Source organism: Watersipora subatra, chromosome 7 (genome assembly GCF_963576615.1).
Source record: "Watersipora subatra chromosome 7, tzWatSuba1.1, whole genome shotgun sequence".
NCBI lineage: Eukaryota > Metazoa > Bryozoa > Gymnolaemata > Cheilostomatida > Watersiporidae > Watersipora > Watersipora subatra.
In genome coordinates, this window is record NC_088714.1 from 58,394,567 (window position 1) to 58,412,019 (window position 17,453).

General features: G+C 37.2%; 2 protein-coding genes across 4 annotated transcripts; both read right to left on the reverse strand.

Moving 5' to 3' along the window:
* Positions 1-8,728: 8,728 nt before the first annotated feature.
* Positions 8,729-11,790, reverse strand: LOC137400927 (uncharacterized). The gene is made up of 8 exons (XM_068087268.1): positions 11,781-11,790; positions 11,521-11,648; positions 10,795-10,889; positions 10,487-10,600; positions 10,232-10,375; positions 9,717-9,800; positions 9,223-9,415; positions 8,729-8,838 (listed from the first exon to the last, which is right to left on the reverse strand). Exons 2-8 carry the CDS (start codon positions 11,642-11,644, stop codon positions 8,729-8,731), a joined length of 864 nt encoding a protein of 287 aa, XP_067943369.1. The 5' UTR covers positions 11,645-11,648; positions 11,781-11,790.
* Positions 11,791-12,821: 1,031 nt separating this feature from the next.
* Positions 12,822-17,335, reverse strand: LOC137399734 (uncharacterized). 3 transcript variants are annotated; one of them, XM_068085949.1, is made up of 5 exons: positions 17,181-17,335; positions 16,088-16,204; positions 14,695-14,832; positions 14,446-14,567; positions 12,822-13,074 (listed from the first exon to the last, which is right to left on the reverse strand). In XM_068085949.1, the coding sequence occupies exons 2-5, from the start codon at positions 16,124-16,126 to the stop codon at positions 12,963-12,965; spliced, it is 411 nt and encodes a 136-aa protein (XP_067942050.1). In that variant the 5' UTR covers positions 16,127-16,204; positions 17,181-17,335; the 3' UTR covers positions 12,822-12,962. The 3 variants fall into 3 exon arrangements, with proteins under 3 accessions (XP_067942050.1, XP_067942049.1, XP_067942048.1); XM_068085948.1 differs by lacking the exons at positions 16,088-16,204; positions 17,181-17,335 and having other exon boundaries at positions 14,710-16,076; XM_068085947.1 differs by lacking the exons at positions 16,088-16,204; positions 17,181-17,335 and having other exon boundaries at positions 14,695-16,068.
* Between the last annotated feature and the right edge of the window lie 118 nt (positions 17,336-17,453).

The following is a 17,453-nucleotide window of genomic DNA, read 5'->3' on the forward strand; positions in this document are numbered from 1 at the left end:
CAATGAAGTCAAATGTTTGTTTGAATGTTTGTCAATCCATTATAACATATTTTCTTGAGCAAATCTTTTCGGCAAAAATTTCGAATATTGTGCTCGATACTATGGCTTGAATTGCAGATGTGGTCTTTCTATTTATCATAGAGCTTGTCATAGCCAAGCCTTATCAAAAATAGAAAGATCTAAGGCTATTTTCATTTTTTCACTTTATATTTTCAACATAGAATATCAGCAGGGTAGGGCAATTCTAGGAAGTAAAACAGCATTTTAAGTCAACTTTTGTAGAGTAAAAGAGGAGAATACATTTTATTGACCAGCCTAATTAATTTGACCAGGCACTTGATTTTAGCCTCTGTTCTTAAATACCTCTGTTTTCTTATTACCGTAGATGTTGTTAGCCTATTGAAAAAGGTGTGACATGAAAATAGCCTTGGTATAGTCAAGGTCAAGATCATAGGCCAAGTCATAGGCCAGAATCACAGTAGGGATAACGTAAAGAGCGAACGCATAGAGAGATTGTGTTTGGGTGCTAAGAACTGCTATGTAAAATGTAGAATGTAAAAATAAGTTACAAGAAAACAACAAGGTATCGATAAAACAGATAAAAGTATAACAAAATCATTCACTGCCTTATAAAACATGTACGTACGTAACGTACATATATGACTATTGTTGATACAAAAGCTTATCATTAGCTCATAGTGGCCTTCTTTGAGTTTTAATAAGTTGAGAAACTTTGAATGTTACAAGTAAGTTATTTCATACTAGCAATAAGTAAGGTCTGTAAGTACTAAGTATGTAGGCCTACTAAGTAAGTAAGTACTAACAGTAAATATGGTGATGCCTAAGATTATTTTACTTTTTAATCAGACAGTCAGCAGGTGAATGCTCGAGAGGTTGGTTCTTAGGAACCAGAGAGAGGTTTGAAGCCAAATATTTTTAGCACTCTGGCAAAAAGCATGGAGTATATGAATGTGAAGTCTGGATATAATCAGCCAAAAAATGCAGAAATGCATAGTGTTTACACAGACTAACACACAATGATAAACACAGACACGCGAACCACGCAGACATGCGCACCCACTCACACATGTGCACACCATATGCGCATGCACGCATACTCTCACGCGCGCACACACCATACACACACACGCACACACATACAATAATAAAATGGGATTCATTACTATCGATGCCGATACAAATTGTAACACAGATTTCACCACATTTTTTTCAAAATATTTAAAAAATTGGGCGAATATCAGTCAATGTCTGACTGATGGTCAGCACGTATTATGTATTACATATCACATATTACGTATTACATATCACGCATTAGATAATGAAAGTAGATTAGGCCTATCATTATTAATTAAAATAGTTACAAGTTCTCAACACTGTACCTTACCTACTCTACTACAATAATGTGTGGTACAAATAGAGTCTGGTACAAATGTGGAATGTGTTATAAATAGATCACCTCAAACTTGTTAACAACTTATTAAATCTCAGAAACAAAACTTGCAAATTAAAGCTTGCCTCCATAATATGTTACCCAAAAGTAAATACCCTTTTATACAAGAAGAACGAATGATCGACTTATGTTCCACCAAAAAGAGTGTTTAAGCTAAGTCAGATTCTAAATAAGAAAGGGCCATTTCTTACAACAGCCAATTTTAATATTAGTCAGATGTAATATCTTGATTGGCTACACAGTACATATTCTTAGCATGATTATTATTGACAGACTATGCTTTACCAATGTTTTCAACCTTTGAATTTTGATGAACATTGTCTAAAGCGAGTATTACACTAAACCAGTCCTTACCTTTAGATGACCTTGAAAGACTTAACAGCAAAACAGCTGCAAAGACTGACCAAACGCCCTTCATTGTGTTTCTAGAAAGCTGCAAGTAGAGTCAGAATATATCGTAGTTGACAAAACTAGTGATTCGTACTACAACCCCAAAATTGCAGTTGGCGGATTTAAATAAAATCAGTTGCTGAGTAATTTTTGGAGACTCCAGATTTAAATGGAAAAAAGTTGGTTCAAAATGCTGATTGAATCATCTTGTGTAAAAAACGATGCCCGTGTTTCACAGTACACTAGCTAATTCCCCTTTTTCAGGCTCCGAAATAATCACGCATAAGAGCAGAGTGCCTTAGTATATATTTGTATATAACAGACACAATCGCAGCCAAGGGCTTCTCCGCCGTCTTAGAAAAAGTGCCAGCCTTTTATATGGTTGGTCTATAACAACAACAAGTATTACGTAAAGTGTGGTCAAACTTTTGATGGCGATTACATAAGTCGTGGTAAGGTGTTATTTAATATACAAGGAAATTGATACTATTGCATAAATTGTGGCGAGACATTATTTAATACACAAGGAAGACAATAATAAACAATTAAATACTGCCAGATATACATACAACTACTGCTACGGAAGATTACTAAAATAAATTATAAGTTTTTTCCTAAAGTGTAGCCGGTAATGTCTAACTACGGCCACCACATGAGCACCTAACTCTCAGCCGACAAGAACATTAAAAAAATGACTATAGTCAAACTTGACATCTGTCTAGTTGAGTTAACTAACTAATCAGGTTCGAAGAATAATATTTACGATGGAGATGACTGACCGGATTCAAAACCTCGGACTCTGAAGTCTATTCTTTGAAGGTTCTTCCACTTAACTGCCAAAGTTGGTGAGCAATAGTATACCATCTGCTATTTCTCATACCCTTTTTATCATCACTCCTCTCATAGCCTTAGCAACATACACTACACATGCTCTATGAGTTATCACACTAATAACTTCTATAAGAACCAGAGTTGCACTCTCCAAGGAGACTAGATTCCATAGGGTTACAGATATTGGCTCCGGCTCAGATGCTTCAAATAGATTGCCACAAAATCCTTTGGTAGATTGTGCCAAGGTAACTCTGAATCATTCTGAAGCTTCAAACAGTTGGTAGTTGCCTTGAAAGTTATATTATAATCAGAAAAAGGCAATTCTTATGTCAAAACCAAGTCTAGGTATGTAACTCTATGTTACTGTGTAACTCTATGTAACTCAGTGTTGCAGAAATTAACAAGAATTCTTATGAACAGTTAAATTTGCATGCTATTTATAGAATTCAAAATCTTCTCTATGTTTCTTGTTATTTGTGATTATATATATATGGATATATACATTTTATATTTATTTATATAAATCTATATTTATTATTTATACAACTTTTGCAACAATCTAGTTTATCACGATAAATCGTCAGATGTGTTGACAAAACAAAAACTAGGATAGCTGCGCAGGTGCTCATAATTAAAAAGGCAATCGTTTGGTGTAGGTGTTATATCGTCGGTCCACCAATCCTAATGTATCAAGTTGGAGTATTGTAGAAATTTCTCATTAATCCTAACCTTGACCCCTGGATACAGATAGACAACGAACAGGAACAGGTAGTACCACTTTTTGTGAATTATTTTGTTTTGCTGGTAGACGTATAAAATATTGGTTATTAGTCTTACTTTGCTGAATAGACTTTGCTGTTTAGAAAAAATAAGCAGATTGTTGTAAATGAACGTCGAAGGTGTGCGCTCTCCATTAACTTATTTTAAAAGTACCCCAAACATGGTCTATAAAACCCGACAGATTTATCATAAAAAAGAGAAAAGTTGTCGATGCCAACCAATAATACTGCAGTTATGATACAGCCCGCAAATTGAAAGAGTTAGGTCAAGTTTTTCCTTTTTGCATAGCCAAAGGGCTGAGTTTCGAAAGATCTTGGAACAGATTAGGCAATTTACATGTATTTCACTGTTTTTATAATGTAAATTTCGTATAACGTAAACGTCCCTAGAACGAATTATTTCCATTGTAGGAGCGCCTACTATATGTATAAATCTCAAAGTTTGTATATCTTTCGGTATGCCCAGGTATAGCTATTAAAATCTTGAAATGAAGAATCCGTATCTCAAAAGATATGATCCTGGAACCTCCCTTTCACCAGTCAAATTTCTTACCAATTACACCACAAGAGCTTTATAGATTCATTAGACGATATATGTCGCTATGTGGTAGAAAATTCTATGTATTGGTACAGGCTTACTTAAATTAGCCATTGGCAATGTGCCAGGCTAATGACAAGTGGCATTGTTTATAAGCTGAGTTTATAAATGTGGCATTGCTATCACTGTTTATAATCAGATTTTTAATATCAATGCAAAGCAGAGCATTTCGCTAGCATATATAAAGCAGATATAACGTAAGTCAATTGACGAGTGCAGAAGCATATATATATATATATATATATATATATATATATAATTTGTTTTCTCACCCCGGATAACCCATGTGGGTGGTAACTTCTGCTCTAACTCGAGTCTCCTACCAGAGACCTGGGAGTTTGAGCACTCGCCTCAAGATCTTAGCTGTTCCCAATGGCGCACTTTTCTGCAACTCACCTGAGTTGATTGTTGTTGGTATTTGGGCAAGCCAAATTTTATGCGCCGGTGTTATTGCGCCCAGTGCCCCAATGACTACTGGGATTACAGTTGTTCCTACATCCCAGCATTTTTCAATCTCTTCTCCAAGAGGGAGATATTTCTCTACCTTTTCTTTTTCTTTGCTGGCTATATTGTAGTCATTGGGTACTGCTATATCTATTATAGTAGCCTTCTTGTTCTCCTTGTCCACCACCACTATATCTGGTTGGTTTGCTAGGACATGCTTGTCAGTCCGGATGTAGAAGTCCCAATATATATATATATAAATATATATATATAGTTATATATATAACTTGGCACTGGAGTCGATCTCAACTGGATCGATCAGTGAGACTAATGCCCTAATCTACAGTATGACAACCGTCGTCTTGGAGGAGATGGATATTAAGCCACTGTCAACAAGGCTTCAATTCATTCCATCTTGGCAGCTGAGGCTACAAAATAAGATCAAGGACTTGCGCAAGAAAGTTAGTAGGCTCAGTGAGAGATCTAACTACAGTTTGGAGCGTCCAAAAAGGGAAGCCACAATAAAAGCTCTAGAATCTGCCAAACAGCAGCTAGTAGCACTCTCAGCACGACTGAAGCGGTACACCAAAAAGTGGGATAACAAGAAAATGAACAAACTGTTCATCAATAATCCATTTAAAGTGTATTCCCAGTTCAAAGGTAAACTGCGGAGGCCAATGTCAGATCCTCCCCGATCCAGCACCTCAAAGTTCTGGAAGGACAACTGGGAGAAAGAGACTACTCATAACACCACTGCAAATTGGCTGAAGAGGCTTAAAGAGAGCCACCAACACACTGTGGCTCAGCAAGGACTCACCATCAGCAAAGTGGACATCAAGTGCAGAGTGCAGCGTATGAAGAACTGAGCAGCACCTGGCCATGACATGATTCAAGCCTTCTGGTTGAAGAAATTTACATCACTTCACACTAGAATGGCTAAGCAGATGGAATGCCTAATAAAATAAGGCGACCATTCGGAATGGCTGACCAAAGGACGAACTGTACTTCTGATAAAAGATCCAAAGCAGGGGCCGATTCCCAAGAACTATCGACCAATAACGTGCTTGCCCACCACCTGGAAACTCCTCTCAGGAATAGTTGTAGACAAACTGGAAGAGCACATGAGTCACTATATGACCAGTGCTCAGAAAGGAATTGGGCGCAACACCCGAGGAGCCAAACATCAGTTACTGGTGGATCAGACGGTCTATCAAGACAGCAGGATAAGGCATACCAATCTTGCCATGGCTTGGATCGACTACAACAAGGCCTATCACTCAATTCCCCATAGTTGGATACTTGAGTGCCTCAGTATGTACAATATTCACCCTGCTCTTGTGGCATTCATCAAGAGGTCAATGACCAAATGGAAGACGGAACTGGAGGCTAATGGCAAAAAGCTGGCGAGTGTAAAAATTAAGTGAGGCATCTATCAAGGTGACTCCTTATCACCACTGCTCTTCTGCATATGCCCAAACCCTCTAAGCAATATGCTGGAGAGGACTCAATATGGGTACCAGTTTAAGAGTGGCACCAAGATAAACCACCTCTTCTACATGGATGACATCAAGCTGTACGCTAACAAAGAAAGGTACATTGATTCGCTAATACACCTCACTCAGGTATACAGCAAGGACATCGGAATGACCTTCGGTATTGAGAAATGTGGAAGGCTAATTCTTAAGAAAGGCCATTCTATGCTCACAGATGGCCTAAGAATGCCAAATGGTACCATCAAAGATATAGAAGAAGGGTACAAGTACTTGGGGATTATGCAAAGCAACATCAACCATGAAGCCGAGGTACGTCACAAAGCCATTACTGAATACAAGAAACGCCTTCGGCAGGTCCTACGGAGCCAGCTCAATGCCAAGAACCAAGTCATGGCAATAAATACCTACGCACTGCCAGTAATAAGATATCCAGCAGGCACAATAAAGTGGGCTGAGGAAACCATCAAGGAAACAGATATAGCAACTCGTAAACTGCTGACCATGCATGGAGCACTCTACCCAAAATCTGATACTACTACATTGTATCTCGATAGGAAAGATGGCGGTAGGGGACTCAAAAGTGTACAGCAGACAGTGAAGGAGGAAGAACAAAGCATCAAAGCCTATGCAGCCTCTATGGCCACTTCAGATAAGTTGCTAGCTGAATTTCAATCGGCTGCTCTGACAATGGAGCTTCGCAGTGATGATGAGGAAACTGACTGGCACATGAAACCTCTTCATGGTGCCTACCACCGACAAATATCTAAGGTTGGCAATCTTCACCAGACATATATGTGGCTGAACAAAAGAAACCTAACGGCCAATACAGAGTCGCTAATCATGGCAGCCCAGGAGCAAGTGCTTCCAACAAGGCAACTTAGAAGTCTATGTGATGAGTATGGCCTTAATAAACCACAACACTGGTGAGAAGCTCCTGGTAAGGTCAATGAAAATGACCGCGCTAAGATTCTCTGGGACTTCTACATCCGGACTGACAAGCATGTCCTAGCAAACCAACCAGATATAGTGGTGGTGGACAAGGAGAACAAGAAGGCTACTATAATAGATATAGCAGTACCCAATGACTACAATATAGCCAGCAAAGAAAAAGAAAAGGTAGAAAAATATCTCCCTCTTGGAGACGAGATTGAAAAATGCTGGGATGTAAGAACAACTGTAATCCAAGTAGTCATTGGGGCACCGAGCGCAATAACACTGGTGCATAAAATGTGGCTTGCCCAAATACCGACAGCAATCAACTCAGGTGAGTTGCAGAAAAGTGCGCTATTGGGAACAGCTAAGATCTTGAGGCGAATGCCCAAACTCCCAGGTCTCTGGTAGGAGGCGCGAGTTGGAGCAGAAATTACCACCCATACGGGTTAACCATGGGGAGGAAACAATTATATATATATATAATTATATATATATTAACATGTTAATATGTTAACACAATATTAACATGTTTAACATATTATAGCCTGTGTCCTTCTTTGCAATTTGGTAGAGCTTTTAATTTTTATTTTCATCTAAAATTGAAGACATTTTCATTTTATATCTGTATTTAACAATGTTGTTCCATAAGTGCTCATTGCACTCATTGACATGTTCGCTACAGCTTGCAGTCAAAACTAGTTTTTATGCGCAATAGAAGAGGATTTACAAGCGCTGATAAATTGTAAGATCGAATTACTGCAAAGGATGCTACCAAACAATATGCTATAAATCTGCAAATTGATAAGTTATATGATGATAATCTATCGAATGCATCAAATTGAATTCAAAGAGTTTGAAAGAAATCACTGATTACAGTTTGGAGGAGAGGAAACTGTTTACCAATATCTGATTACATTCAATGTCATGTCAGAAGTAAAAAGCTTCTGAAGGTCAGGTATATTTGGTAGAATCATGTGGGTGATCAGTGGTTCAGAAGGTTCTCCATCTCACCATGTGAAAGCAGAAAACTGAAGTTTGTTTTGACCTGTTCATAATTTTTAACAAAAAAGCTTAGTTAGCAATTGTTGGCCCCCCAACTGCCCCCAAACACCCCTCGCAGTTGACTACCATAGCTGACCATTAGTTTATCATTATTTTAGCTAATCATTATGCTAGTTGATCATTATAGTGTACATGTATAATCTTTGTTGACCATTGGGTGACTACTAGATGTGACCACCAGTTGACCAATTTAACTGACTCCTACAATTGACTATCGATTGGCTATAGTTGATCATTAGTGAACCCTTTGTTGACCGGACTGCATGTATATAATATTTAATATTATTTACATAAAGTAAGCCATAATACATATATACTGTATATACATAATATTATATACAGAAGCCTCTCATAAAGTTAGCCAATCAGGACGTAGAAGTGATGTAATTTGCATGCTCGTTGGCTCCTACTCTGTTTTTGATTACAATAAAGATTACTCCATGCATTTGCTTGCTGTTTTACTTATACTGTTTTTTTATTGATTACGCAAGTTACTTTCTGAAAGAAGATTGCCTTCCCTACCTCTATGTTTTACAAGTTGTTTAAAGTGCAATTCCTATAGTAAATGTGCATTAATATGATGAAATATGGTGATGCTTCATAGTTTTCTATAGTACATGTAAAACAAGTGTATTCATTTATTTTGTAGCATTTGGAGCAATGAAACACAAAGCCATCTATGTTTTGTTATATTTTATTTTTATTCATCAAAATATACAATATAAAGTTAGTTAGTTTGGTCAGCTCCGGTGAAATGCTTTCCAATGGTGTCGACAGCGCTGTTGATAGTGTTGCCGATTCCATCAATGGCTGGCTGAGCATTGCTGAGGGTTTGTTCTGTAACAATTCAGAAGACTTATTACTGCTGGCATAAGTTGTTATAGCGATTCAGTCGATCGCTGCCAAAAGTCAGCGAGTTAATAATAATTTTATGTACAAGTAAAACCAGATTTAAGACTAACTCTAAGACATGGGCAGTGCTCTGAAACAACTACAACTGAGAAATGTGATATATTAACCTGATTGGCTATAAAATTACGACTGACGCTGACTTGACCTTGAAATGATGAAGGGAGAGTTTAATTCCCTGTGAAAATATTGTAAGACTTAAAATAAAGCAGCACATAGCTTTACATGTCATATTTAACGTTATGCTATATAAGCAGATTGTCTAGTCAATCCTTCACTTTGAGCATGATACAGAGGATGCATGAAACTCACTGAGAATGTCAGAAACAGCCTCTGAAAGAGCTCCAAGAGCATTCTTTCCGTGCTCGAGAAGGGCATTTCCATGGGTCTTCAAGTCCTCAACATGGCCAGAGAGTTTTCCCTTGAGGGCATTGACGTGTCCCTTGACAGTGTCAACCAAGTTGCTAAAGTGTCCCTTGAGTGTGTTTCCGAGTCCAGCAACAATCTACAAGGGCGGTGGCTAATTGACAGCAAACTTTACAACTTAATGAAAATGACTGGCAACACAATCCCAAAAAACTGAATCAAGAGCAGAGATGAGGCTCTCATAAATAGAGCTGCAACAAGTAAAAAACTCTTCCTTAATCTGTAGAGTGAGTACTCGAGAATTGCATAAGGACAAAACTTACTAGCCTTAGAGACCACAAACTGCAGTAATAAGGGGCATGACAGCTGTTGGCAGGTGCTCTAAACAAGCAATGTCGTATGAATGTTAAACTACTATAATACCAGATGTCTTAACTTACATCTTTGAATGGAGAGACTGCGGAGCTGATGGCAGTACCAATGTTCTGCAGATGCTCGCTGAGGGTGGTTCTCTTTGCTACTCCCTACAACATGAATGAGAATATAAGACTACAGCAATGACATGAAACAGTAGCTGTAGAGTGAAGTTGCTTTCTCTTTGCCTATGAAAAATAAATTTTTGACAATAAAATTATTGTTGTACTGTAAATAGTTCACTCCTCAGTTGATCGAACTTAGTCAACATTAAATCACTTTTGATAACCAAATCTTCCACTAACTTATAGTTCCCTAATATTGCTTGCAGAGAATCAGATTAAACCAACTCACTTAGCCAATTAGCAGGTAATAAAACCCATGGTGTTTTCAATAAAATTAAATATCATATGACGCTAGGGTTTGAGCTACCTCTCAATACTTCCCTGGCGTAATTTTTGTGAAGCAAATTTTAGTAGTTAAAGAAGTTAAATTAGCTGGCTAATAGAGATGAATGGTACAGCCATATTTATATACATACGCCTGAAAGAGTATCCTTGAGTGATTGTACGACTTCGGCAAGTTTTTCCTTGGCCTTCTGGATTGTGTCGAGCAAGAATCTCTTCTGTTCTACATGGTGCTCAGCCACAACATCATCAACTGCATCATTCACATCCTTGGCATCCTAAACAGGGGCAAACAGGTTGCGCGTACTGTGATGACAACGGGTTAGTTATTATGAAAAATAGATTGTGTGCATTTGAGCTAGGCCTAATTTTGGGAAAACATTTTCTACCGTTAATGAGGCGAGTCTCTCATGGAACTTCTGAGAAATCTCTTTGAGTTTGTCCATTGCCTTTCCGAAGGCGGATGCTGCAAGGTGCTTGCCATTGTCGAACAGCTCATGCAGCTAAAACAGACAATATTAATAACAGTCTAAAAAATACCCAGTTCAATAATTGTAATAGTTGCTATGGAATATTCTAGAACAGCTAAAAGAGACAATAACATCTTCAGGTACTAGTAATTAAAAAATAAGCAGTTCAATGCTGGTAATGGAATATTCTAGAACCTTAAAACAGAATAGACATGTCAAAGTCATACTTTTTCATTCATGGACTTCAAGTGTGGAAGGAAGGTCCCAACCTCTCGTTTTCCAAGCTTTCCGATCAAATCGCCCAGAATACTGGTGGCAGCGTCTATACAATATATTAATAAACAGTATGGCTAATGCTATCTTGAATATCTCTAAGCTAGTCACCACGACTAGTGAGTTGCAGCAAGAATAGAGTGGCTATTTTTTTCTTCTAAAAAACGTGATCATAGGGCTTGTTTTCAGGAAGTCTCGTTTTTTTTATCAAAACATTGTTACTATGTAGAAAATCGTGAGCTTTTTAAGTGAATTGTTTCAAAGTAAAAAATATAAAAAAGTACTTATAGCTTTTACGTTTAAAGTTTATATTTTATTTTTGTTGGAATTGGCCCATCTAATATGGCTTTCAGTACTAAAGGAGTTGTCATCTCTTGAACAAGGAGTTTTCAAAGGTAGTTTTTAAATGAAAATTTGTTACCACAATCCAGGCTAGGTCTTATCTTTCAGTGATACCTTTGCTTAAAAACTTTCACAGCACTAGAAAAGAAGGACATCAAAAAGTCATATGTAGCATGACTGCATCACGATAGTGGAGAGAAAGCTTTCATGTGGTGCCTCTGAGACAATTATAAATAAAAAAACTAGGTCTATATTGCTTGTCATGAAATACAGATTTTATCAAAAGTCTTGACAGCGTAATACAATGAATATCTGTGAGAGTATCACTCTATACTTACTTTTCAGGTCATCAAGAACTCCTGTTGCAACAGCAGTTGCCTTCTCCTTGAGGTCATCCAAAACATTAGCTTGGCCTGCGGCTAACAAGCCTACGACCACAATAAGGACGATGGAAGCTCTCATGATTCTAAAAGAAACAAACTGGGCTAGTGAAAACTAACATTTAGAATAAATGCACAGAAAAATTGAAAGGACACTAAATTCAGGTAAGTTTAACTCATCATGAACGGTTTTCTAAGCGAATCAAATAAAAAGATACCTTTGTCTACTGCGTTGAGATCCTGAATACCAGCAGAGTTCATAGGGAATTATTTATATGAGCATTTAGAAACTCCCATCTGCCTGTTCTCATGATGCTTCATAGCATTACAGGTGCGATGGTTGGGAAGCTAATGACAGCCCCTTCCTATCTAGTGATATTAACCTAAATTCGAGTCCAACTATCCAGAAACAAACGTCATTCGCTCTCATATCACCAAAAAGAAATGAATATGCTAGGCTGTCGGAAGGGCAAGAAATGGAATACGGTGTTCATGAAGCTTGGGAAGTGACATCAATGATATACAGCCACCATAGGAAGGGGGCTGTATATCATTGGTGACATGGAGTGCACCAAGCACAGCATTTGATTTCACATTGTTTAGCAGAGCACTACTACTAAATTCACTGTAAATGGTTGAATAAAAAATGTTATTTTATTTGTCAGTTTGCCAGTTTATGACCACAACCAGTACCTAATATTAGTTCCGCATTTACTAGCAAAACAGCATCCTATACTTTTGCCACAATTTTGTTCTTGAATAACCAGTATTTGTACTGCTTCAAATGTAGGTTGCTATGAATGCCATGTCGCTAATCCAACATTCAATACTCATTCCACCTTGTATTGCACATCTCCATATTTTATTATGTAACTCGAGATTATGGGAACTATTATGCAACTGCAAGCAGGAAATGTTGAAGCTGATAAAATATTGTGCGATGTGCAACTTATTGTTTACTAAGTATTTTGATTGTTGAAAAAACAAAATGGTGCAAAATATGTGCGTGCCTGCAATTCACAAGTTCAATATTGAACATTGATTATTCCTATGAATATAAGTTCTTCATTACAGTCAGATAATTCTAGCACAAGTTGAATGATAATGTTGGTCATCTTGACGATTCAGAGATAGCAATCAACATGAAAACTGAACAATTTGCTAATGACAACTAATACAGTAGCTCCTCAAAAGTTATATTGTTAAGCAGCTAGTACATATTCAACAAAAGTATGTGATGACTTGACGGGATGACGTGATGACTTGATGGTACTTTTTATTATTAAGGATACAGACCTAAATGTGTATAAATAGTAATGAAGATGCCTGAATACATGGACTACAAATGACGAATATAGAGCAATAGCAAAATCTTGATTAACGATGAAACTAATAAAATATTAATAATAATATGGTAGATTGCGTCTCTTCTTCCTAATTATTATCTTTGCTATCTTGTTTGAGGGTTCGTCTTGTTCTCCGTCTAACCAATCAGCCTTCCTCTTCAAACCCCTAGCAAAGTAAAATGATGGTACAGACAAGAGGATGTTGCAAAGCCTGTCTCTCAATCCAACCAACTGGGATATGGTGTTACACCGCGATGGACAGGTGATAACTAGGGATATCATCTTGACAAAAGACATGACATATTCTCACAGTATTTAAATATGTTGAAAAGTTTATAACTGTTTTAGAACAATTTTATAATAAACAGTGGAGTTCAATTTTTCGATTACTTGAAATACTATACATTTTTATTGAAAAAGGTTTTTTATGAAGGAGTCATTTATTCAGCGTGACAAATGGACTAAATATGTTAGTATGGTCAAGTAAAGATAAGCCATGAAGTTATTCAAGAACATACAACAGTTATAAAGTTATACAACAATTGGCTCCTTTTCGAACAATGCTAATCACATTCAACTAACAGTTTCGATGTTGACTACAGATACCAATCGAGTCACGCATAAAACATCATTTCAAAAACACCAAAAATAATCGATATGAACATAAATACTGCCGTAGAGACCAGAGCATAAAAAGAGTGACTACCAGAGAGGCAGCGGCTGGTCAGTTATCAGCGCAGCTGACAGCCTACATACTGATAACGGGCTTTTGACAGGCAGCGGAGCTATTTTTAGCACCAGCTAAAGTAATATCCGTTCACCGAGGTCATCATATTGCCCGGAGATAAGGAGTCAACAACATGCATATCCAAATAAGACCTTGACACTTGAGAACTGGTACCCTAATGTGAGGCTGCTTGTTATAACACAGAATCACAACTTGAATGGCCTGTCCAATGGTATCCATGCCGACCATTTGCAGCATATATTATATTTTAGCACCAATAAAGCCAAATAAATTGGCCCTGATTGGGTGAGAGTCATGATAACCGTTCAAGTTTTTATTTAAAGTTTATCACTGTCAAAGTAGAACAATTAATCAAACACTTTTCGAGAACATTTTAGCGAGTGGACCCAACGATATACAGCAATTGCCAATTTCTCACCGTAAAACAGGAATTGATAGACGATTTTTTTGTACATTCCATCAAGAAATTACAAAATTACTAAATGGTTTTTTTATCGTGAATTTAATTTCTCAGGTCATACACGTTATCCTCTTTATTACTCAACCTAGACAGTTACTGACAACAGCAGCCATCGCTCATAAAATCAAGCAAGTAATGAGTGGTTTTTGTCGCTCACATGTGACTAAATGAATAAACTGTATATAGAACTCTGATCAGTGGAATCAACTTCTCTGGCCATTTGCAGATGTAAAAGTATCAATGATAATGCCGATCAGCTACATGTTGCTACTGGAATAACATCTTCCCAACTAGATGACCATACTAGCCTCATTCCGTATCAGTCTTACCTTCCTGTTAGTACTGGGATCAAATGGTCGTCATCCTTGATGCCTCCTTTATGAGCAGAGGCAACCCTGACACTATCGATGTCAACGGTCGACTGAAGGGTAGTGGCCCAACCACGTCTTGTCTGCAATACATTACAGTTTCGCAGAACAGCAAAAAACATTAATACAAGTAGTATTAAAAGTTAAAACAAAAACAAGCTAATGAATGACTTAGTATTAAGGTTATTAGGGTTTATTGATAAATCATACCTGACTCGGACATACCATGTGGCAGCGCTGTCCTCCTGCGTGACCATCCTGTGAGGTATGATATTGATATGCCCTGACCATATTCTTTGATCCATACTTTATCGTGACTTCATCATCCCCAATTTTAATAACGCGACGCTGCGAAAATTGAACAACATGGTTTTTAAACGACTTACAGACACCGAACAAGAGCAGTTTCAGACTTGAGCACATAATTTGACAGATAAGTAATATCAACGAGCTCTGATCCATTACACCAACTCACTAATACAGTTTTTGGTGATTTCAAATTAAAATTTTCAAGTCAAACCAATGAAACTCTCACCATCCAATAGTGAGCAGTTTGGATACTACAATCAGAGATATCCCTCACTGTAACAACTTAAAGTCTGTCAATGGATTACTTGTCTCCGATAAAACTTACCAAAGACTGAATCACAATACAATATTACAATATAGAAACCTCACAACTTCATTGTTCGAAATACTTGAAGTAGCCAAATATCAAATGATGTTTAAACTTTATTACTTTTTATCATTTGATATTTCTTATACTTTCCTTTAATTTTTATACATCATGCTGTTCACTATCATTAGTAAAAATGTGAATGCTGTATGTAGAAAAGCACTTGGGTACAGAGTAAAATAATAACTCTAACTTTACATGTGTTGGAAAATACTTAGGCTAAGGCCGTGTTAAGTGCAGGTGTGACTGTATTTAGATTCACTTGACACCTGATAACAGGTAATAGCAAGTGAAATGACAACAATGGTGAGCAACAATCCTCACTAGCAAATACAGGGGTCCTTGACTTAGTGGAAGCTGATCCGTTCTTGAGACGCAGTGTAACTCCAATTTCTGTTTAAAAGTCAGAACATTCTAAATAAATTACTTTGTACTCTTATTAATAACTAGTTTAGGCTTCATGATGATGGCCTTTCTTTTCTTGGATACATCAACATTAGAAGCATCTGCCTTGCGCATGGGAGTCATAATGAAGGTCAAAAAATAGAACCAAACTCAGTCAGGCGACAGAGCTCGAACCGACATGCACAAAAAAAGGCTTATTAATAAAACTACAATCCACCACAAGCAAAACAAAGCATACTCATCACCTGCGCTCTAGATACTAGTTCACAATCATTTCCATCGCTTACACAGTAAGTGATACTAGGATGCAACTACATTGAATATTACTTTAGATACTGTCATATATCTAAAGGGCACCGTTCATAACCTCAATTTCCCTGTACATTATCCTTGGCAAAAATGATTTCAAATGGGTTCAAGATAATCCAAATCCTTTCTACTGAAGCAATTACTTTTGCAAGCCCACAAACATTTTGACAAAATAACAATGAAGGAACAGAAGATAAAAAAGACAAAACTTACGTATCGCAGAGCTGAAACACCTCTGCGTTTGACAGCCATCGGAATTGAAGGTAAGAGATCAACTCTTATTACATCTCTTGTACTTGGAGCAATTTACTAGCCCACATGCAGTACCAGCTGCAGTAGGAAAATAATAACGTGTCATCAATATATGAGTACGAACAAGGATAGGTCATATAAGATAGCTTTCAGTGGTTTTACAAGGTTAAATATTGCATGTTCATTAGAAAAGCATCTACTTCAAAACATCTCCTGTAGAAACCAACTGGTAATAGAAAGAAAACCTCATTTCAGAATCTCTTTGATAAGTTGAAAAGCAAAATATTTTAGTTTTGCCATGAACTCCATCACCGTTGAAACAAATGGATGGGCAGTCCTTGTAGAATGTAAATTGCAGTTTGTAGCTAGAGAATAAACATGAATGATGTACAATATGTGTACATACAAAATCGCCTGAGCCATACTCAGCTAATTACCCAATTTTTTATTTTTGATCATCTTGTCTCCATGACCCTATTAACAGAAGGAGCACACAAAACGATGTTCTATAAAATTGTACAAGTCAATAACTTGAAGTGAAACGATTCAGTTTTTATGCTGAGACAAAAATTTAGTAGAGAAGGATAAGACATCTGAAGCCATGTGTACACCAGTGCGAATAACGCCTTGGTAAAATATTGCAAAATGAGCATGAAAATAAAGTCCAAATGTGTGGACATTTTTGGTAACATATTATTACTACAGCATATTATTATTACAAATTTTGCAGCATTCTACTCAATGTCTCAAACATTAACATGTTAAGACCAAAATTTACCTGCTGCGAGGTTATCAGCAGGTAATCGACAATGATCGAAGCAAAATCAATTTAACACAACTCTAATCTCTTAGCAACTTTATTTCCTGATTAAACGTTGCAAAACATTCAGCTAGCCTGCTAATTATGTAAATTAGTGTGTGATGTTTTAGGAAGCGCACTGTACACATAGCTTAAGATGCCCAACTGGGAAAATATAAACATGATATTGTATATCATCGTAAGATGGAAGAGAACGACGATAAAACGCGAGTAACAATGAAAAGCTGACTATACCTGAAATGCCGAAATCGCGTCACACGCTCGACTTCCGCCGCCCATGTTTGTCACGTAGGAGACGGAATGAAGAAGGTATGCTTCATACATCGTGGTGAATGGGTCATAAGTACCCTACGAAACTTGCTATTAACTAAAGGGTTCCAGAAGTGAACGAGGGAAGGCTGTATACCGTATAACTTCAAATCTCTTTGTAACTTGTCATTTTTTATCATTGGTTGATTATTTCAAAGAACTTAGCAAAGGAATATTGGGTTGTATTTGTCATGAAGA

Bases quoted from the DNA above. Each gene is read 5' to 3' on its own strand.
- LOC137400927 (XM_068087268.1), bottom strand. From the start codon at position 11,644: ATGAGAGCTTCCATCGTCCTTATTGTGGTCGTAGGCTTGTTAGCCGCA. The intron at 10,890-11,520 runs GTAAGTATAGAG...TATATTGTATAG, and splicing joins AGTTCTTGATGACCTGAAAA to ACGCTGCCACCAGTATTCTG. The intron at 8,839-9,222 runs GTGAGTTTCATG...GAATTGTTACAG, and splicing joins GGCTGTTTCTGACATTCTCA to AACAAACCCTCAGCAATGCT.
- LOC137399734 (XM_068085947.1), bottom strand. From the start codon at position 14,946: ATGGATCAGAGCTCGTTGATATTACTTATCTGTCAAATTATGTGCTCA. The intron at 14,568-14,694 runs GTATGATTTATC...AATGTATTGCAG, and splicing joins ACATGGTATGTCCGAGTCAG to ACAAGACGTGGTTGGGCCAC. The intron at 13,075-14,445 runs GTAAGACTGATA...TTACTTTGCTAG, and splicing joins ATCCCAGTACTAACAGGAAG to GGGTTTGAAGAGGAAGGCTG.